This window comes from Salvia splendens, chromosome 22 (genome assembly GCF_004379255.2).
Source record: "Salvia splendens isolate huo1 chromosome 22, SspV2, whole genome shotgun sequence".
In the NCBI taxonomy this organism is placed as follows: domain Eukaryota; kingdom Viridiplantae; phylum Streptophyta; class Magnoliopsida; order Lamiales; family Lamiaceae; genus Salvia; species Salvia splendens.
In genome coordinates this window covers 16,552,181-16,575,231 of record NC_056053.1, presented here as the reverse complement: position 1 = coordinate 16,575,231, position 23,051 = coordinate 16,552,181, and the positions used below count along the sequence as shown (strand labels likewise).

Below are 23,051 nucleotides of genomic sequence, written 5' to 3'. Positions count from 1 at the left end.
CCATTGCTCGTTATTGATCTTGTACCAAAAGAAAGATAGAGAGAGTACTCGTTAAAACAAGTGGTGCGAATGAAAATGACGTTCAAAGCGCGTATATATAGTGTTTTCGAAAAAATAATAATTAAATTCTGACGCCGGTCTGACGCCGATCCGGGGCCTACAATGGCGCCGTGAGGATCGACGTTAGAACCTGCGTCACCACACGAATCGGCATGGGTACGCCGAAATTGACGCTGATTTCGCCGACGCCGGTCGCAATGGTTCGGCGTCAGAACCGGCGTCGGCGAAAAATCGACGTCGCGGTTTTGACGCCTCCATTGCTGATGCTCTAAAAGGAGTAAATACTAGGCCAAGTGAATGAATCGTGTGAGACTAGAATGCTTATACATAAGGCCATCCACAATAGGGCGTCCTAAAGCCCGCCCTATGCACCGTCACGTCAGCATTTTATCCTCCTGCCCTTCCACCTACAGTGGGGCGCCCTAAGCATTTTACTATTATTTTGTTATTTAATTTAAATGTTTTCAAATATATAAATGCAAACTTATTAAAAAACACAACTATTAACTAAAAAACGACAAAAAATTCATTGATTTTAAAAAAAAAGTTACACGAGTTGGAAATAAAAAAAATGACTATCCTACAAAAGCCCCAACTTCCGGCTCAACTCATCGCTCAACCTCTGGAGGCGCTCGGCTTGGGGTATATATATAACAAAATTTTCGAATTAAAAAAAAACTAAAACGCGTTGCATCGCCCGCGCCATCGTTCGCATCGCCCACAATGGGCGGACGATGACGCGAACGATGCCCTATCGTCCGCGGACTAAGAGTCGGGCGCAGACGACGCAACGTCCGTCGTTCGCGGTGCCACAGTGGCGGACTATAGCGCGCTCGATGCATCGGGCGCGCTATCGTCCGCCCCATTGTAGATGGCCTAAGAATATCATAGGAAATGATTCGGAAATCAACTATAAAATCATAAAACATTCACAATCAGTATCTGACGTAAATATTTAGAGAAATTTCGGAATATGGGTTTAAATTCGTTGACCTTTCGAGATAAGGGATTCAATTCGCTTACCTTTCGAAATATGGGTCCGAGACATGCGAATTTTTCGGAATAAGGGTTTTACACAATTTTATATTTATTCTCTTTATTTTTCTTATTATTTCCCTTCTAATACTTATAGATTTACTAAACTATCCTTTAACCCATCTCTCAAAAATTTCATTTTACCTCCCCTCCAAACTAGATTGATGTCAGATCATGTTAGTACTCTAAGATCAGGAACTCGTCAGTTATTGAAGGTTCTCAACATTGCTGAGGATTGTGTCTCTGCGGATAATGTGGAACTAGATCAGGTTTACATCAGTCAGCTATCAAGTACACTCCGCCATTTGAAGAAATCACTCTGTGACGCTGATGAAGAAAATCTGGAGTGGTCTGTTGCATTCTCGGTTCTTGTCACATGGATTAAGGAACTGGGATTAAAGGATAGTTTAGTAAATCTATAATTATTGGAAGGCAAATAATAAGAAAAATGAAGAGAATAAATATAAAAAGGTGTAAAACCCTTATTCCGAAAAATTCGCATGTCTCGGACCCATATTTCGAAAGGTAAGCGAATTGAATCCCTTATCTCGAAAGGTCAGCGAATTTAAACTCATATTCCGAAATTTCTCAAATATTTAAGACTCGATCCATACAAAAGTTAAAATGCAGTAGGTAAAAACTTCTAATCGCACTGCAAAATCAATCCTATTGTAGGTTTTAAAAGAAAAATACGGCAAAATCAATCCTATTGTAGGTTTTTTTAAAAAATATATCTATTTTTATATTTATAATAAAACAACCCCAAAACACTTTTCAGATTTTGATTTATTACATTCTAGTCTAAATCATTTTATATTTATAAAATATAAGGAAATAGAAAAACTTACAGAAGAAGCGCAACAATGGAAAGGAAGTAGATATGAAATAATAACCTAATTTAATTCTATTAATGTTTGGTTAGTTATTAATTATTGGGTTGACCCATATTAGAGCATCTCCAATGGTGGCGAGCGGACAGGCTAGCCGATTCCCGGCACTGGCCGGTCCGTTCACCGGACCATTGGAACCGGCGAGCGCCATTTCGGCGAACAAATCGGCGACCTGACGCCGATTTTCGGGCGTTGGCTCAATTTTTTTAAAATTTTTCAAAACACTATATATACGCGATTTGCACGTCATTTTCATTCGCACCACTTGTTTTAACGAGTTTTCTCTCCATCTTAATTTATGTACAATAGCAACAACGTGAAATGAGTAACGCGGGTGGTGGTAGTGGTGGGGATGCTGAGGAGTAAGAACGACAAATGAACGAAGAGTTGGAGGCCTATACGTTCCGCGAGATAAACCGGTTGATACAAAGGGCCTTGCAGCCGGCGGTACCTCGACCTTCACCCGTTGTCCACCGACGAGCAGTGATTGATCGGGATCACGTAGCTGCACATCAGCGGCGGAGGAGTCGCGGTATGGGGCGCCTCTTTTCAGGCGGAGTTTTAGGATGGGTAGGGCAGTGTTTATGCGTATCGTTGATGCTTTGGATTGTGTTTCCGGTTCAGGTACGATGCGGCAGACAGACCTGGCCACACACCTATACAAAAGTGCACTGCGGCAATCAGACAGTTGGCCTACGGAGGCCCGGTAGACATGTGGGACGAGTGCCTCCACATCAGTGAGATGACTGCCCTGGATTGTCTGAAGTATTTCTATCAGGGCGTCATTGAAATATTCCGTGATCAGTATCTTCGAAGCCCTACCCCTGAAGAGTTGCAGGATTTGATGCACGGGGAGAAGCATGGGTTCCCCGGGATGTTGGGCAGCATAGATTGTATGCATTGGGAGTGGAAGAACTGCCCCGCTGTCTGGAAAGGGTTCTACACGACCGGCTACAAGGGAAAGAATCCCACGATGATCCTCGAGGCCGCAGCTGATTACTGGTTGTGAATTTGGCATGCATATTTTGGGGTAGCCGGGTCGAACAACGACCTCAACGTCCTCAACTCGTCGCCCCTTTTCAACGAGCAGTGCCTGGGCGTCGATCCGGCCATCAGTTTTATCGCCAATGGGAACCAGCGTGATATGGGCTACTACTTGGCGGATGGGATATACCCTAGGTGGCCCGTCTTTGTGAAGACGATCAGATGCGCATCAGATGAGAGGAAGGGCTACTTTGCGGAACGGTAGGAGTCGGCGCGCAAGGACGTGGAGCGCGCATTTGGTATGCTCCAGTCTCGATGGGCGGCAATTAGGGGTCCAACGAGTTTGTGGCATGTCGACTGCATTGCTGATATAATGTACGCCTGTATTATCCTGCACAGCATGATTGTCGAAGATGAAGGTGTACAACTGGCTAGTTTGGCCAATGACGATGCTAATGAAGCCGGCCCAAGCCACGGTGTGGTCGCCCCCAACGTACGAAGGGGGGTACCTCACGATGAAGTCAGCCGCCTCAAGGCACATGCCTACATGCGCCAAGTGGATGCTCATATTTGACTCCAAAATGATTTAATTGAAGAGTTGTGGGCGCGGAGGACTGCACGTCGTTAGATTTTTTTTAATTAATGTACTTTTTTAATTTAAATATTATTATTGAATTTTCCCGTATCTGTGTCGTAAATTTAATTCCGTATTTTGTGTGATTTTATTTATTTTTTATAATTTTATTTATTGTGGCTAGCCTATTGCTTGTCCAGTTGCTTGTCCTGATGGTGTGACAGAAGGAGTTTTAGTGCTGATGATGTGGCAGGAGGAGCTTGTGGCTAGCCTATGGCTGGCCTATGACTAGCGTAAAACCATTGGAGATGCTCTTAGTATATTACACATTTTTATTGATTAATTAAACTAACAGTATTATCCTAAACATTTACACGTTTTTTTCTATTGATTAGTTATTAACCTAAAAAAATACTGGGGCTATTCTATTGAGTAGATTTAGCCCAATCCATCTCTTTTCAATTGCTATAAAACTCCCAAATGTGGATAGCTTCAACCTTGGTTAAAGCCAAAATTATCCAAGTAATTAATCCAATCCATCTTTTTCACAACAAGCAATAAACGGGCCCTTAGTGATGCTCACGTAATGATAAGCATTTTCATATCTGTCACTCAATGTCCAGAAATACAACATAATAAATTGGTACACTTGATGAGCTATAAATCAAAACAAGAGTCAGATATTTTCTCATATTCACATATTATCACATACACTAGCAGATTTTTTTACATAATGTTACATATTTTCCCCAGTTGTGTTTAGTGCTAACACGGGTACATGAACTAGAGCAGAGATCAGAGATGAAGTCTCACATAATCATTTTATATAATACTTATAAGTTATATCCACGAGCTGGTATCGACACAAATGAGGGAAAACAACGTTTTTAGAGTACCCATAAGGGTCTATGCATGTAAGTGATACACACATATTTTAAATATTTTTAGTGATTAGTTTTTATTTGATTTAAATGAATATTGTAATCCTTTCGTCCCATAAAAATGGTCTACTTTTTCCATTTTGGTTTGTCCCACAAAAATGGCCTATTTCTATTTTTGGTAAGTCTTTTCTCTTTTATAAATTGATCTCATTCCCCACTAACAATACGTCAATCATTTTTTCTTTGTACATCTCTCTTACTTTACCAATTTCACATAAAAAAATGTGTTAGTATGATTTTAACCAGTTTTGTTTAATAATCTATCAATTGGTTGTTTTGAGGAGTTTGTTGAGTTTTGAAGAAAAAAAAGGCTAAAATACATTCGTCAATCTCATAGCTTTATGAAGAAAGTTATGTCAATTTGCAAAATCGGTGGACAACCGAAATTACATCCAGGGTCATAAAATGCCCAACAACCCGCTGACGCTGAAAGAGCGAGATTTGGAGTATACTTGAAAGCATATTTGAACGTCACGTGAAAAGTACCGTGAGTTATAAGTGGGAGAACTTTGTAGTTAGGGATGTCAATCGGGCCGGCCCACCGGGTTTCGGGCCAACCCTACTCGGGTTGCGGGCCAATCGGGTGCGGGCTAATCGGGTTGAGATTTTTTCGGGTTATAAAAGTTCAACCCTAACCCTAAACGCTCGGGTTTCGGGCTGGCCCAGCGGGTTAATCGGGTTGCTACCGATAAAATTAACATGCGATTAATCCAATAAATAATGACGAAAATTAGTTATATTTATAAAATATAAATATTTAGTTATGATAAGTTTGAGATTTATACTTAAACTCAAACACAAACATGATCAAATACTAATATTTGAGATTTGTGTAAAATAAAACATAAATTTAAATATTTTAAAGCATGTTTTAAAACATGTTTATAAATTTAAATATTTATTAATGAATAAGAAGTTTCTAATTTATTTATTTTTTATTATATTAATAAAAATTTAATATATAATTTATATGTTTAATATAAAATTGAATGTTATTTTTTTAGTTATCTATATTATAAAAATAATCAATGAAATTGTCCAATTCGGAGTCAAACAAATAGAACAATAGAAATTTTATCGGGTTTTCGGGCCAGCCCATCGGGTTTTCGGGTCTGACCCTAACGGGTTACGGGTTAATCGGGTGCGGGCTAATCGGGTTGTAATTTTATCGGGCTAGAAATTTTCAACCCTAACCCTATAAATTTGGCGGGTTATTCGGGTCAGCCCACGGGTTGCGGGCTGCATTGACATCCCTATTTGTAGTATAATACTCCCTCCGTTCCATAGTAATAGAGTCATTTTACCATTTTGGTACGTTCCATAGTAATAGAGTCATTTCCCTTTTTAGTAAAAGTTAATACATTTTTCCACACCTACTTTACTCTCTCTTACTTTTTTCTCTCTTCATCTCTCTACCTTTTTCATTTTCTACTTTATTCTCCCTTTACTTAACTCACCTAACACAATTTTTCTTAATCTCCGTGCCGAAAAGAAACGCTTCCATTACTATGGAACAGGGGGAGTATATTTGAAAGCATGTTTTGAGTACAAAGTGAGATTGTTAGAGTTTATATACTATAAACATGTATCGAGCTACTTGTATATATAAAACTCTACCTTCACTTTTATCTATTAATGAGAAGAAATATTTTTGTCACATTGTGTTTTGCTTAATTATTTATGTTATGTCATACAAACTCTATAAGCAAACGAGTCTAAGCTTTCTGCTTTGTAGACTATTCATTAGGTTCCTTGCAGAAAGAAGTAATCAATATTTCACAACCTAGATACATTTTGACTATCTATCGTGAAATGTTGCATTGTCATTTCGAAAGTTTTTATATTTTGAGAGACAAGCGACACCTAAGTGGTATAACACTGAACGTATCCAACATAGAGACACATATTTATAGCTATTTAATGAAAGACTGATATCTCATAATTGTTACTACTTCAATCCATAAAAAAATAGTCTTGATTGTGGTAAGTGGATATCTCTAATTTTAAAATTGCATATCCACAATTTAATCTAGAATTAGTATTTTCTCAAGGTCACAATCTTAAGGATAAGCACACAGAAACCATGTGACTTTATCGACTTCTTCTCAATACATGAGAAATTAAGATTTTCAATAGGTTATAACGTGATTTAATGTATAACACCATCGGTAACCTGAATATCCAACGGTCCTGTTACTTTATATACTTTAATACACTATTTATTAACCGTTGACTTAATATAGTGTATAGGATTGAAAATTTTAAATAAGTGGTTAAATACTTTGAATACCGAATATTTCAAATAATTTCGGTATGTACATGAATAATCTAATTTACTTTTAGATCATTTTCCTTTTCGAGGAAAAACGGTAATTAGCGCGGATTACAAATCAGTATCACTATTTTGAGATGTTATATTTCCCCAAATTAATTGAGAAAAAAAGAAAAAAGAAAACGTGAAAAGGGGTCAAAATCTCCAAACCCCGAGCGATGGAGGGGCTGTCTCTTCTTCATTAAGGGGAGCCGGAGACCGGAGGTGATCTCGAGCTATGTCGTCGGCCGCCGACTACAACGATCGCGCCATTCTATTGCGCTCCAATTCCGGCGACGATCTGGAGCACGGCGCCTCTCAATCCCCCAAAACCAGCTCCAGGGGCTGCCTCGCCTCCGATCTCTTGCACCGCCTCGATCGCGGCCTCAGCGCTTCCGGCCGCCGATTGACCGTCCACCACCGCGTTTCCTCCTCTCCCCCATCCTCTACCTCGCCTTCCCATCGCCCTATTGCCGCCTCCGATGATTCGCTCGGGGACGGCGCGCCCCCAGAGTGGGCATTGCTGCTTATCGGCTGCCTCCTCGGCGTTGCTACCGGCCTCTTTGTTGCCATTTTTAATCGCGGGGTTAGTCCAAGTTCTGATTTTTAATTCTTTTTTCGCTTGGATTGACTGTTTTTTCTCGTCTTATTATAGATTTTGTTAGCTGGGGATCTTTTTTTTTGTGAGTAATGAATGACAGAGGACTTGCTATGTATGGAAATTCAACGCTATGAGTTAGTTGCAGTTAATTAGTTGGATAGATATGCTTATAGCTAGAATATATATTGGTGCACTGCTATTTCTTTAGGGTACTAGGATGAATGTTGTTAGTACCAAATAGAGAACTTAGTGTAGTAAGTAGTAGTATTAAATTATTCAACCTAGATAGTTCTGGAATTTTGAATTTATCCGATATAATGGCTAGCAATTAGCATGCTGGCTGATTCATTTGCAGATATGGTAAAACCTTTTTATTGTTCAAAAACTGATCAACTGCATTGTGAACTTCCATGTTTTTAACTGCATTGCAAGCTTTCATTATCCTAGATTTTTTTTTCTGTCTGTCGAAATAATTGAATATTTAGTCAGTTTTGTGCTATAACTGGGAAATGATTTGATGGAAAATCTTGCTTAGACATTTTATTATAACATAATTATGCAGAAGAAGTTTAAACTTCGTAAACAGCTGTTATCTGTGAAGTACTCATCTGATCTTAGATTAGTTTAGTTGATCGGAATTAATTTTATTCTGTATAAATGTCTGGATTTTGTTTATTTAAGTTAATTTTAATTCAGGTACATGTGGTACATGAATGGGCATGGGCTGGCACCCCAAATGAAGGTGCTGCTTGGCTCCGGCTTCAAAGGCTAACTGATACTTGGCACCGTATACTTTTAATACCAGTTTTAGGTGGAGTTATTGTAGGTGTTTTGCATGGACTTCTAGAAATATTGGGTCAAATAAAGCAATCTACTTCTTCGCAAGGACAAGGCTTAGATGTGTTTGCTGCAATCTTTCCTGTACTGAAGGCTGTCCAGGCTGGTGTGACCTTAGGAACTGGTTGTTCTTTAGGTCCTGAAGGCCCTAGTGTTGATATTGGAAAATCATGTGCCAATGGATTCTCACTGATGATGGAGAACAATAGAGAAAGGAAAATTGCTCTGGTTGCTGCTGGTGCGGCTGCTGGAATTTCTTCTGGTATCCCCACGTCTTTATCTTTTTTGATCTTTTATCACATCTATGTATTAAGTTTTTGAAGTCACCTGTTTGTGTTAGTGTTGATATTTTTTGTTCTGTTCTTATTTTTTTAACATTTGTGTTCTCTTGGGTTTAAGAAGGTCTTCCTTGGAATCTTCATGAGTATTTGGTCTTTGTTACTTACTGCATACGGTATTGGTTGAATATGAAGATGGGATTATTAACTCTTGCGTCCACTTTACCAGTTTTGTTAATCTTTATGAGCCCAGTCTCATTGATTCTTCATATGTACCACAGGTTTTAATGCCGCTGTTGCTGGATGTTTCTTTGCTATTGAAACGGTTTTGAGGCCTCTCAGTGCTGAAAACTCTCCTCCATTTACGACAGCAATGATAATTTTGGCCTCAGTTGTCTCATCAACTGTATCAAATGCTGTTCTTGGGGAGAAACAAGCTTTCACAGTGCCCGCGTATGATTTGAAATCTGCTGCTGGTATTTGATCTGATTCTAGATTTTAAAATAATATTTTGGCCTGCTGTCTGACAATCTTGTGAATACTCATGAATAGCTCTGATGTGAATTTTCAGTATGAATTAGTTTATCAAGCCAGATACAGAGTATTATTTTCTATTTTTCTTGATCTTGTCTTGTATGGTAGGATAGGGAAAAAAATATTAACTTCAATGTTTTATTACTATTATTCTACACCACACTTTTAGCATACAGAAAGAATGGATGGGCTCCTGATTATATAGCAGGATGAGTCCTCTACTGCATTCCCATGATAAATTCTAAATACTAGCAGAATGCTTCCGTTAACTAATGAGTTAAATTTGTTCATTCCTAGTGAAATGAGTTCTAATAAGAAGTAGACTGCGGAACATAAAAGACATTAAAATAATCGAAGGACTAAATTGTATTGGATTAGATGATTTTCTTCTGATTGTTACTCAATCTTTTATAGGATCCAGTTCTATCTATACATGTAAGATTATTAGTAAATATTCTCTTAATTTGGTTTGATCTTTGTTTGTTTGCTGCCTTTGATAGAGATCTTCTTTCCAACAAGTTCAAATATGTTAGAGTTAAGGCCACCGGAGTATGCGAGCACAGGGAGTACTCAAGTCTGTCACTTTACGGGACACACTAATTGTTGACACAGATAGAATCAGCGTGTAAAGGAAATAAGAACCCGGCTTTATTGATAAACTAACTGGAATTGAAATGAATTGAGAGAACAATCCTCACCAAGGAGGCCTGCGTCTAAACGCCCAAAATACTGATTTCCCAAGATGCCTTTTTCCTCTCTCGGTTCCTCAATATTTAAAGGCTTACAAATAACTGATAATGCTAAAAAGATGCAACAATAAATCAGGAAATAAATCAGGAAATATCATCTAACTACTGCCGAGATTTTCCAGCTTTGACTCCTTCTTTTACTCAGCCGTTTGGTTGGGCCAAACTACCTCCCTGCTTCCCCGCTTGTAGACTCTCCAGCGCGTATCAATTGCCCCCGCCGTCGAAGAAGCCTTGTCCTCAAGGCGGAAATGAGGAAATTGACCTTGCATATCCGCCACATCGACCCAAGTGGCATCGTCAACCTCCTGACCGAGCCACTGAATCAGGACCTGGTCATGCGACTCCCCATCCCGAGTCACCGAACGCCGATCCAGTACCTGCTCGGGAAGCACCGGGGGATCTGTGGCCCACAGTGAAGCAGGTAAATTGTGGACGGGCACCTCTGAACCTATCGCTCGTTTAAGTAAGGAGACGTGGAAAACCGGGTGGATTCGAGAGTCTGCTGGTAGCTCCAAGCGATAGGCCGTACTGCCAATCCGCGCTCCCACCCGAAAAGGCCCGAAAAATCGAGGGGCCAGCTTCCTATTCTGCGCCGAAAAAAGAGTGGTCTGCCTGTGAGGGCGGAACTTAAGAAACACCATGTCGCCCACGGCGAACTCTACCTCCCTTCGGTGCTTGTTGGCGGAGGCGACCATCCGCTGCTGGGCCCGTTCCAAATGAGCCTTTAGTAGGACCAACATTTCGTCCCTGGAGCGAAGGCTGTCCAGGACCGCTTGGGAGCGGACTTCTCCAGGTAGGAAGTCATGGATTGTGGGAGGAGGGCGACCATACACTACCTCGAAAGGGGACATGCCGGAGGCGGAATGGGTGCTGGTGTTGTAACAATATTCAGCCCATGCCAACCACTTATTCCATTGTTTGGGCTGGTCAGAAGAGAAGCACCGCAAGTAAGTTTGAAGGGAGCGATTCAGCACCTCCGTTTGGCCATCCGTCTCCGGGTGGTAAGCCGAGCTCATTTTGAGTTGAGTGCCTGTTGCCCGAAACAGTTCGCGCCAAAACGAGCTGAGAAAAATGGGATCACGGTCAGAGACGATGGACCGGGGAATCCCATGTAGACGGACCACCTCCTTAGTAAACACCTCGGCTACCTGCTTGGCGGAGAATGGGTGGCGAAGGGCCATGAAGTGGCCATACTTAGATAAACGGTCGACCACCACGAACACACAGTCCACGCCCCCAGCCTTCGGCAGGCCTGATAAGAAATCCATACTCACATCCTCCCATATGCGCTCTGGAATGGGTAATGGCGTCAAGAGACCCGCTGGGGCCTTGGTCTCGGTTTTGCTTCGTTGACAGGTTGCGCAAGCCGCAACGAAATTTGTCACATGCTTGACCATGCCGGGCCAGTAGACGTTTGAAGCAATGCGCCTATATGTCCGGTAGGCTCCTGCGTGACCCCCACTTGGGGTGATGTGAAATTCTGCCAGCAGTTTAGGGATCCAAGAAGAGTTGGAAGGAACAACGAAACGGCCCTTGTAGAAAAGGATGCCGTGAACCAGCTCATAATGTGGTGCAGCCGGTCGCCCGGCCTCCAGCTCCGATTTGATCCTCTGGAGCGGTTCGTCTGCTGCCAATGAAGACTGCGCAGCAGACCAGTCTGCCCAAACCGGTCGAGAGAGAACCGCCAACTCCAGCTGCTCGGAGTCCCGGCGTGAGAGAGCATCAGCAGCCCGGTTGAGCCGTCCTTCCTTATACACAATTGAGAAGTCATACCCCAATAATTTGGCTGCCCAGTTTTGTTGTGCCGGAGTAGACAAGGGGTGCGCCAATAATTGCCGCAGGCTTCGTTGATCTGTGTAGACGACAAAACGTCGGCCCAAGAGATAGGGGCGCCAATGCTGGATGGCGAGTACCAATGCCATAAGTTCCTTTTCGTAGGCTGATTTAGCGAGCCAACGAGATGACAACGTCTTGCTGAAGTATGCGACGGGTTGGCGGTCTTGCATTAGGACCGCGCCGAGGCCACGACCGGAAGCATCGCACTCGACGACAAATTCCTTAGAGAAATCTGGGGTGCGGAGAAGGGGGGCTGTCGTGAGAGCGTGTTTCAAGTCGTGAAAGGCTTTGTCCGCCTCGGCTGGCCAACTCCAAGTGCGTCGAAGTGGGGTCGGTTCTGCCTTCTTCAACAAGGCAGTGAGAGGGGCTGCAATTTTCCCATAATCTTTTATAAATCGGCGGTAATACCCGGTGAGGCCCAGGAATCCGCGAATCCCCTTGAGGGTGGAGGGGGTCGGCCAGCGCATAACAGCGGAGACTTTGGAGGGATCCATTCTAACCCCTGCGAAGGATACAATATGGCCGAGGTACTCCACCTCCGTTCGGCCTAACACGCACTTCTTCGGGTTAACCACCAACGAATGGGTTTGGAGAAGCTGGAAAAACCTGTTCCAGATGTCGAAGATGTGCTTCCCATGAGCTACTGTATATTAATATATCGTCGAAGAAGACCAGGACGTGTCGCCGCAAAAAAGGGCGGAAGATGTCATTCATGAGGCCTTGGAACGTGGCGGGAGCATTGGTGAGGCCGAATGGCATTACCAAAAACTCATAGTGTCCCGAGTGCGTGCGAAATGCAGTTTTTGGGACATCCGAGGCTGCGACGCGGATCTGATGATAACCGGCCCGAAGATCGATCTTACTAAACCACCGCGCGCCGTGTAACTCATCGAGTAATTCCTGGATAATCGGAATCGGGTACTTATCTGGCACGGTCCGCTTATTTAATTCGCGATAATCCACACAGAACCTCCACGATCCATCTTTCTTCCGCACGAGGAGAACCGGGCTTGAGTACGGGCTTGTGCTAGGCTGGATAACGCCGGATGCTAGCATTTCAGCCACCAATTTCTCCATTTCATCTTTTTGCAGGTGGTTGTATCTGTAGGGTCTGACTGACACGGGCGACGACCCCGGTTGTAGGGTGATGCGATGATCAGATTTCCGAGCCGGAGGGAGTGACACGGGAGTGTTGACGACTGCCGGAAACCGTTCCGTCAACCTACTCAGCTGCTCTTGTTCTTTCGCTGATAAGGCTCCACTGAGCCCAAACTGGTCGGATGAAACGGTACTGATCATCGAGCGCAGAACCCAGCACGAATCGCCCACGTCGAGGGCCTGGATGTCGCGGGCCGAGCACGCCCGCCGAGTCAGGGAGGGGTCGCCCCGAAGCAACACCAATCGACCTTGCACCGAGAACTTCATAGATAGATCACTCCAGTTTGCTGTGACATCCCCCAGAGAAGCCAACCATGATACACCGAGGATGACATCGATGTTTCGCAGGGGAAACACGTAGCAAGAAACTGTAAACACCTCAGATTCCAAGGTTAGAGCGACATCGCAGCATATTCCGGTCGCCCGAACCTTAGACCCATCTCCTAGTGTGACAGAGTAAGGAATTGTCGGAGTCACCCGCAAAGCCAGCGAGGTTGCGAGGTGGTCCGAAATGAAGCAGTGGCTAGCACCACTATCCACCATAATCAGCACCTTATGATGCCCAATACATCCACAAAGCTTCATGGTTTGAGATGAATCCAAACCGTGTGAGGACATTTCTGATAGCTGCAACTCTCCTGGAACATCTTCCTCTTCCAAACCTTCGGATGGGTCGGCCTCCTCCTCGTCAAACACCAACACGTTGAGTGTCTTAGGGGGGCAACGATGCGTAGGGCCGAACTTCAGGCCACAACGAAAGCACGTGCCTGCTGCGAGATGCTTCTGGTATTCCTCCGTCGTCATGTTCCGAAACCGGCGCGATGGGTTCCGGTTAGGTACCCCGACCGATTGAGAAGAAAAAGATTGGGAGTACCCTTTGGAGACCGGCCGGCCAGGGGCAGAGACCGAACTGCCAGCCTGGTTGGAGCTTAGTGAGGGACTGGAGGCCGGCGGTTGAGACCCGGGGGTCTGATCACTGTCTAGAGCAAACTGGACCGCATCTGAATAGTTCGTGATTTTGGCTGCCCTCATTTGCAACCGAACTTCAGGACGAAGGCCAGCCAAGAAGAAACCCAGATATTGGTGGTAGGCCAAATCTGGTACCAAGGCGAGGCGCGATTCAAAAACCGCTACATAGTCCGCAAGGGTTCCGGTATGGCGGACAGCCGCGAACGCTTCATATTCATCCAGAGCACCGTTGTTTCCGAAGCGTTTCATTAGTTCTTGCACAAAATGATCCCAAGAGAGAGTAGGGGTTCGTTTGATCAAGAGCTGATACCAAGGTAGGGCTCGGCCTGCCAACGCGACCATCGCCACCTTTACTCGATTGGCAGCTGGGGTATTCGAAACCAAGAAGTATTGCTCGGCCCTGGCCAGCCATCCGACGGCCTCGGAACCGTCAAAGGGAGGCATAGTAAGTGTCGCAGCGGTCTTGTCCGTGGAATTAGAATCCACGTTGTCCGAAGATTCCTCAGCATTTGATCCCGTTTTGCCACTGGATTTCCGCAACTCAGCGACGAGCATCTCGAGTTGAGAAGCCACCTCCGCGATCCGGTCGTCCGTTTTTTTGGGACCGGGCGTCCAGCACGCCCACTGACTCCCGCAGTGAATCCACACCTTTCTCCAATTCACCGGTCGCCCTCTCTAATCCGTCCAACCTGGAGTCCGTGTTTCGAGTACCAACCACCATCGTCACCGCACCAATTTGTTAGAGTTAAGGCCACCGGAGTATGCGAGCACAGGGAGTACTCAAGTCTGTCACTTTACGGGACACACTAATTGTTGACACAGATAGAATCAGCGTGTAAAGGAAATAAGAACCCGGCTTTATTGATAAACTAACTGGAATTGAAATGAATTGAGAGAACAATCCTCACCAAGGAGGCCTGCGTCTAAACGCCCAAATACTGATTTCCCAAGATGCCTTTTTCCTCTCTCGGTTCCTCAATATTTAAAGGCTTACAAATAACTGATAATGCTAAAAAGATGCAACAATAAATCAGGAATAAATCAGGAAATATCATCTAACTACTGCCGAGATTTTCCAGCTTTGACTCCTTCTTTTACTCAGCCGTTTGGTTGGGCCAAACTACCTCCCTGCTTCCCCGCTTGTAGACTCTCCAGCGCGTATCAAAATACTTAATGGATTCTCTGTTGTCCAGCATGAAAAACATGTGTTTAAATTTGTTCATTCCTAGTGAAATGAGTTCTAATAAGAAGTAGACTGCGGAAAATAAAAGACATTAAAATAATCGAAGGACTAAATTGTATTGGATTAGATGATTTTCTTCTGATTGTTACTCAATCTTTTATAGGATCCAGTTCTATCTATACATGTAAGATTATTAGTAAATATTCTCTTAATTTGGTTTTACTTGATCTTTGTTTGATTGCTGCCTTTGATAGAGATCTTCTTTCCAACAAGTTCAAATACTTAATGGATTCTCTGTTGTCCAGCATGAAAAACATGTGTTTTGCTGAGTCTCATTGATTCTTTAATAAATAAACCTTTCACATAATAAATTTGATTGATGAAAAGTAAAAGTTTTACTACCGACCAATGTTATCAAATAGCGGATATGGCGGCGCCATGGCGCTACGGCATGGCGTTCAGTGGTGGAAACGCCATAGCACCATGTCGCTGCCATAGCACCGCCATATTCAACTTTTGACAACATTACATGTGTACTGTATTTAGGAATGGGGCATTATGCAAGAAACATGGAGGTTAGAGTTGTATTTTATACTTTATTAATTGTTTAAATTGTTTTAAATGTTACTATATTTTAATTATTTTCTAATTTCTGAATTATATATAAATATATAAGTATTATTTTATTTATTTAATTATTGACCGCCATATCCGCCATACTAATACGCCATATCCCTGTGGCGGTTTTTAGGCGAACCGCCATAAGCCGCCATACGAGATTGATAACATTGCTACCGACTTATGAGCAAAAGTTAACTGTTGTATCTTGCTGAATGTGAACATATATATCTGACCATTGGATTCTCAAAATCATTGCTCAGAGCTACCATTGTATCTAATACTGGGGATGTTATGTGGAGTTGTAAGTGTGGCTTTCACTCGCTTGTTGGATTGGTTCACAAACATATTTCAGTTCATCAAAGAAAAGTATGGGCTTCCAGATGTAGTCTGCCCTGCTCTAGGAGGCTTAGGAGCTGGTCTAATAGCACTTAAATATCCGGGAATATTGTATTGGGGATTCACCAATGTCGATGAAATATTACGTACTGGTAAGACTGCTTCAGCACCAGGAATCTGGCTACTTGCTCAATTAGCTGCAGCAAAAGTAGTTGCTACTGCACTATGTAGGGGATCTGGCCTCGTTGGTGGCTTATATGCCCCAAGTTTGATGATTGGTGCTGCTGTGGGTGCCGTATTTGGTGGCTGTGCTGGTGAGATTATCAACACTGCTATTCCCGGAAACACTGCTGTTGCTGAGCCACAGGCCTATGCTCTGGTAATATGCTCTATGGCTTTCTTTTTGACTGTACTTCTTTCATATATATCTTTTGTTATATGCCATCAAACTATTTCCTTTATCGTTGACACTTTGAGTGCTACTCTAGGTGGGAATGGCAGCAACATTAGCCTCAGTCTGCTCAGTACCTTTGACTTCAGTTCTTCTTCTGTTTGAGCTCACCAGAGATTACAGAATCTTGCTTCCACTCATGGTAAATTTCTTGCTCAGAACTAAGATACCATTCTATATCTCATGCTTCCCTAAAATGAAATTGTTTCTAAAATTTAAATAATTTTTGTTGCATTATCAGTTTTGATTTTTGTCCATTGTTTCTAAAATATAAGTAGCATTTCATGCATTAAAATTTGTTATGTAACATTCCCTAAACCCACATATATACATCCATAACCTGCAATATTTTTACCTTGCATGTGAGGTTATAAATGATTAGAAGCTATACTTATTGATTGTTTCCCTAGTAAGTGGCCTTTGAATGGTTTACTATGATGTAAACCATTTTTTGGGTGCTCATTTTAAATTGCACGAGCATCATTTTTCAATAAGTTCCTTGATTTTTACTTATTGCAACAGGGTGCAGTTGGATTAGCAATATGGGTGCCCTCTGTGACAACTCAGCCAAAAGAGTCAGAGGCATCAAATACAAAGATTTCTCCGCGAGGTTATTCTGCTGTTTCACCTAGTGAAGACAAAGATGATGATGTTTGGAGGCGAACTAGTCATAGAAATGATATAGAACTCTCTGCCATTGAAAACTTTAGTGGTCATAAACAAATAGATGTTGACATTTTACTGGAAAATATGAAGGTTCATCCTTTCCCGTTACCTTTCGAAGTTATTCATCTATAAAGCCAAGTAGTGCATATTTTTTCCTTATGCATTGCTTTTCGGCAAGCTTTTCTCCACAGAAATCAATTTAAATGATGTTTTTTCTACTCTATCAGGTTTCACAGGCAATGTCAAGCAACTTCTTAAAGATTTCCCTGAACCAAACTGTGAGGGAGGCCCTGAGTTGCATGCGTGATGGTCAGCATGATTGTCTTCTCGTGGTTGAAGATGAAGATTTTCTAGAAGGAATCTTGACAGATGGGGATTTCAAACGCTGGTTGACGAAAAGATTTGGTGACTCTTCTAGCAGTGATTCAGCTGATGTATGCTATTTTCATCTTCTCACCGATCTCAAATGAAAATCCCTTTTAGATACAAATCTCTGTTTGCAAATGGTTGCTGATGTATGATGGACTTTCTTGTGAATGGTTTTGCAGGTAAATACTTGCACTATTTCCTCTATCTTAACTCGTGGGATAAGCTATAATGGGCGAGAATGTGGACCTTTGATCTGCTATCCGGATACTGATCTGACGATGGCCAAGCAGCTGATGGAGGCAAAAGGAATCAAACAGTTGCCTGTGATCAAGCGTGCAGAAGATGGTCAGAGAGAAAGGAGAAGACGCAAGATTGCAGGAGTTCTTTATTATGATTCAATCTGGACTTGTCTCAGGTAACTGCTTGTTCATAGCATATGTCACATTCTCTTCCTGTTTCTCAAGCCTATGCACCCTTTCCTTAAGGTTTAAATTGATTTATATGGCAATGCCTAGTTATATGTATTTGTGTGCGAATAGGCCTTATAGAGTTCTACATCTTTCTGAGCTTCTAAAATCTGGTAATTGCCTTTTTCTGCTTGTTCAGAGACGAACTGTATCGTCAGAAGTCAGTCACATTGCATGAAGAAGGCGACAACGGGAAATTGATGATAACAAACGGCCATCAGCGACAAAGCGTTTGAAGAAATGCCATCAACATTTCGGTGAGGGATCAAAGTGCTTACACCAGAAAATCATATTTGCCCGGGATTTTGCATCGGAGATCTTTCTCAGTCCTTATGACCACAGTGACTATAAATGTAATATAGCTCTTACCATTTTCTTGTACTACATGATAATTTCCGGCAGATTAAATTGTCAAATACCGGAAAGATCTGAGTTGAGTTGAATATTTTTGGCAGGAAATGTAAGTTCTCAACGACCATCGTAATGTATAAAAGCTTAACACAAAATCAATATATCTAAGTTTTGTTTTTTATACTTTTGAATCTCCATCCATGATTTATTGTAGTGACTTAGTTGTTTATTTTAGTTTTTGCTATTATTAAAATGTTAATAGTGGCCAAACCAATAGTACAAAGCAGTGGCAGATCCAGGATATGGCTATTCTTACTGTCTTCGGAGCGACATCGGAGGCAAAGAGGAGCGGAGGGAAATGACAATTTTACGTTAGGGTAAGAGGAAATTAGTCGTACGGAGGGCATACATTCACCCAGAACGTGAGGCGGTTGCGCTGCACGACTAATGGATGAATATTTTGTAGAGGAGCTCCGATGGGACCGAGTAGTGTTTCGACACCGTTTCCGCATGCGTCGATCATTGTTTGAACTTATTGCTAACACTTGGTTGTGCGTGATAAGTTCTTCCAGCAACGTCTCGATGGAATTGGACGACACGGTGCACAAAGTCTGTTCGACAACTCGCATGCAACACTGATGCTGATATGTTTGATTAGTATCTCCATATAGACACGCACCATCAAATTCCAGCATTGAATTGCGTCTTTATATTTTAGGAACATTTATTTTAAATTTAGGACTTGTAATTTTTAAGATTTTTAATCAACCAGTACTTTTGTTATTTATGTTTTAATTAATTTATGTAAAGTAGATGATAATTAAACAAATAAAAAGTTAAAATAAAATGATCAAAGTGAAACTATAAATGGAGTAAATAATTGAGCATTTGAAGAACTAAATTATACTGTATCAAAAGAACTAGTATTAAATTAATTTGAATTATCTTTATTCATTTATCCTCACATTAATCTTGTGATATAAAACCAGACATCACAAAACCAATTTTCTGCAGTTTGGAGATTCAACATTATCATAGAAGATGATTGAGCTTATGCTCTACAGTTTGCTGGTTGCCACTAATTTTTTCTCCCTAGCCAAAGATAGCTGCTTAACAGATTCTCTGGGATGATGCCTCGGCTTGCTTAGGAAGAGCCCTCCATCCACTTGAATGATCACTCCATTGATGTACTTGCCTTTATAGAAAAAAAAATCAACATGCTAATTAACAAGTTTTCTTTTCAACATATAAAATCAAGGATTGTAAACAGTTAGGGTGCGATATAATGCTAACTTTTCTTAACTTGCTAACTCATCAATGCAATGTATTAAAAATGTCAACACAGTGTATTAAAATATCAACTATGTTTATGTTAACATTTCAATGTCATCGTGTTAGTAACTGCATTGATGAGTTAGCAACTTAAGAAAGTTAGCAGCGGTACTAACCAGCGTTAGAGGCAAGATAGAGAGCAGCCATGGAGACATCCCACTTTGAGCCGAGTTTATAGAGAGGCGTAGTGGCTTCGACATCTACGTCTTGAGGGTCAAGTTTGGACAAGCCAACTGTGTCTGCAATGGGGCCTGGAGATATCCCATTCACTCTTATGTCATAATCTGCACCCCATTCCAGGGCTAGGTTTCTTGTGACGGAGTCGACGGCTGCCTGAGGAAGAGGAGGCAATGTGGATATATGAAGAGTGTTGTAGAGAGAGATGGGAAGAGAGGAAGGAATGGGATTGACAAACCTTGGCAGCAGAGGCATGGACTTGATACCAATTGGATGATGAGTTGTGAAAACTGATGTTAAGTATAAGACCACCACTAGTCTTGAGGTAGGGAAAAGCTTCATGACACATTGTAAATGTGCCAAGAGTGTCAATATCCATCACTGCACACAATGTTCAGTTAAATTTCATGCAAAATTTTTCTTGTAATAGGAAGTTTAACACACAACATGGCAGCATATTTTTTATTTTCTTTTTGACTTTGGAGATAGTATTAATAATATTTTGGGATAATAGTAGGAGTAGTTAATAGTAGTATTTTGCTTTGCACATCTAATTGAAAATGATTTTCCACACATTAAAAATTTATTTGATAATCAATATCATCTGATTTTGCTAATGAGATCCAATTTCGCCCGAAGCTTTCGCTCCAATTCAAATCAATAAAAAAAGGGACGATGATTTTGTGTAACGTCAAACGGAAAGCTACATGCCAAATACTCTCTTTGTTCCATAGAAATAAGCCATTTGGTATTGACACGATTTTAATGCATAATTGGTAAAGTAAGAGAGAAACAGAAAAAAATAATTTAAATTGTGTAGTGAATAGTGGGAGCCATAAATAATAAAGTAAAAGAGAAGAAGAAAAATGTTATCATAAATGGATATGAACTATTTGTATGGGACGAACAAAAAATGAAACATGGTCTATTTCTATGGGACTGAAGGAGTATGAAAATCCATCCCAAAAGACTAGTCTATTATAAAAAAGAAAGCTCATTTGATTATAAATCTCAGAAACTGGTCACGATTGTTCTAATCCGAGTTCTCGTTGGTCAAAATAAATCTTACATATCAAAAGACTAGTTTGTTAGAAGAAATAACTCATTTGATCTATAAACCCTACACCAATTGATTTCTGGGATATTGAGTCCGAAACAATAAACTCCGGTAACATAGAATTAGTGTATGATGATCAAAATTACAAAAATAAAATAAAAAGGATGAGCAGAATATTGACCTGTCTTAAAACCATTAGGCGAGAGATCCTCAGCAACGACCAGAAAATTGCCAGCAGCAGCATTGACGAGAATGTCCAGCTTCCCAAAATGCCTCACCGTCTCTTCCACCACTCTTCGCGCATCTTCTTGCTTCCTCACGTCCCCTGCATACCCTATTGCCTGAAAACCAAAATAATAATATATTCTCTCTCCACCATTTAAAAAATCATTTTACCATTATCCAAAACTTAAAAGAACCATTTACCTTTTTTTTATATACAGATCCCACCTTCCACCTATTTTTTACCCTCAGAATAAATAATTTTACATTACATTTACTTTCTCCGTTAATTTTTTTCACAAAGTCAAAATAACTCTTTAAATGGTGGATCGAGACGGTATAAGCGATGTGATTTGATTTGATTTGATTTGATTTTGAAAAGTGTTTTGAGTTAAATTTGGCAAGGGAGAAGAAGAGAGGGTTAGACATACGGGGATGGCGAGGGATGCGAGGGAGGCAACGGCGGCGTCGATAACGTCTTTGCGGCGGCCCATGATAGCAACGGAGGCTCCGTGTTTGCCCAACTGGATCGCCATGTCGAGCCCGATGCCCGACCCGCCACCAGTCAACAGAGCTACCTTTCCTTTCACTATATCGCCACTGAACGGAGATTCCATTTCTCTCTGCTTTGCAAAACAAGTTAGAATCTATTGGATATTTATACAACATAAAAGCCACCCCAATTCCGACTATGCATTTACTGCCCAGCTCAGCATTTTTTCACGTGGCCAGGTTTGATTTATTAATGTTGTAACGAACTTTGTACTTTCTAACACGTGACACGTGTAATATGAATAAGCTTTTTTATGCCCACAATTATTCCACTCTATGTTCTACTTAGGCATGCACAAACCGGCCCAGCCCGCCGGTTAACCGGCGGTTCGTAACCGCCGGTTCATGAACCGGAACCGGGCCCGGAACCTGCGGGTTGAACCGGCAGAAGGGTCAGCGGGTCGTAAGGGCCGGTTCAGGTTCGGCAATATCTTGAACCGTGAACCGGCGGTTCGGCGGTTCGAACCGCCGGTTCAAAGGGTCGCACAGTGTAAAGTAGGCTAGGGGTTCGTAGGGGTTCAGGTAGGGTTTAGGTAAACCGACGGTTTTCGGTGGGAACCGACGGTTTTCGGTCAGAAACCGCCGGTTTGGCAGCCGGTTTCCGCCGGTTCCGGTGACTTTTCAGAGGCTAGGTCGTAGGTGCAGTGTTTAGGCCTGCAAAACCGGTCATAAACCGCCGGTTTTCTGACGCAAACCGTGGACGAACTGTCGGTTTATGCTTGAACCGCCGGTTCAGGCGGTAAACCGGCGGTTCGGCCGATTTCAAATTTTAAAATTTTTTTATTTTTTTATCCAATTTTACTCCTATAAATACCTCACTTCTCCTTCATATTTCCTTACCCCATTCTTGTGTTAACAAGAATTTCATTCTCAATCTTCATTTCTCTATTCTCTCCTCATTCTCTCTAATTGCGCAAGTTTACGTTTCAATTCTACACTTTATACTCACTACTATATTTGTTGTTGTGCTCATAATTTACCACTTCTTTTATACTTCATACATATTTCATTCCAAGTCCATACTACTTTCATTTATCAATATGTCTTCTTCTCGTGGTGGATCGGGACGTGGTGAAGTATATTTCTCTATACGGCTAAATGAGGGAAACTTTTGACAATTCTACTATAATTGTTGATTGTTAGACGAAACTCAACATTTAAAGTTGAATTGCTAAAGGTGTCCTTAATTTAGTTATGTAGAAAGAGCTTCTTCGCCGGTTAAGAGTATATATATAATACACTTATACGTTTAAGAACTTCAACGTCGTTCTTGTCATTTGTAATTAGTTGTTGACTAGTAGTCTCATTTGTATTTAAATTTTGTTTAAGACTTCAAGACCGGCATATGTTTTCGATTTGTAATTGTTGTAACTTGTAAACATGCAATTTTAGTCGTATTTTTTTTCAATTTTATTTACTCACATTTCATACATAAACAATTGTAACTTGTAAACATGCAATTTCAATAAAATTGCAACTTTAGTCGTATTTTTTTCAATTTTATTTACTC

At 41.5% G+C, this 23,051-nt stretch overlaps 2 protein-coding genes across 2 annotated transcripts; one reads left to right on the top strand and one right to left on the bottom strand.

Annotated features, from left to right (window-relative positions):
* Positions 1–6,912: 6,912 nt before the first annotated feature.
* On the top strand, positions 6,913–18,384 carry LOC121786080 (chloride channel protein CLC-f-like). Its single transcript, XM_042184605.1, has 9 exons — positions 6,913–7,381; positions 8,093–8,495; positions 8,793–8,987; positions 15,822–16,276; positions 16,386–16,490; positions 16,871–17,104; positions 17,242–17,448; positions 17,563–17,798; positions 17,990–18,384. The coding sequence occupies exons 1-9, from the start codon at positions 7,034–7,036 to the stop codon at positions 18,084–18,086; spliced, it is 2,280 nt and encodes a 759-aa protein (XP_042040539.1). The 5' UTR covers positions 6,913–7,033; the 3' UTR covers positions 18,087–18,384.
* A 743-nt stretch (positions 18,385–19,127) lies between these two features.
* On the bottom strand, positions 19,128–21,623 carry LOC121786331 (peroxisomal 2,4-dienoyl-CoA reductase [(3E)-enoyl-CoA-producing]-like). The gene is made up of 5 exons (XM_042184947.1): positions 21,421–21,623; positions 20,949–21,108; positions 19,949–20,091; positions 19,650–19,866; positions 19,128–19,396 (listed from the first exon to the last, which is right to left on the bottom strand). Exons 1-5 carry the CDS (start codon positions 21,604–21,606, stop codon positions 19,260–19,262), a joined length of 843 nt encoding a protein of 280 aa, XP_042040881.1. The 5' UTR covers positions 21,607–21,623; the 3' UTR covers positions 19,128–19,259.
* Positions 21,624–23,051: the final 1,428 nt, after the last annotated feature.

Bases quoted from the DNA above. Each gene is read 5' to 3' on its own strand.
- LOC121786080 (XM_042184605.1), top strand. From the start codon at position 7,034: ATGTCGTCGGCCGCCGACTACAACGATCGCGCCATTCTATTGCGCTCC. The intron at 17,105-17,241 runs GTTCATCCTTTC...CTACTCTATCAG, and splicing joins TTTTACTGGAAAATATGAAG to GTTTCACAGGCAATGTCAAG. The intron at 17,449-17,562 runs GTATGCTATTTT...ATGGTTTTGCAG, and splicing joins CTAGCAGTGATTCAGCTGAT to GTAAATACTTGCACTATTTC.
- LOC121786331 (XM_042184947.1), bottom strand. From the start codon at position 21,606: ATGGAATCTCCGTTCAGTGGCGATATAGTGAAAGGAAAGGTAGCTCTG. The intron at 21,109-21,420 runs GTATGTCTAACC...TTTGGTTTTCAG, and splicing joins TCGCATCCCTCGCCATCCCC to GCAATAGGGTATGCAGGGGA. The intron at 20,092-20,948 runs GTCAATATTCTG...CATTGTGTGCAG, and splicing joins GCCTAATGGTTTTAAGACAG to TGATGGATATTGACACTCTT.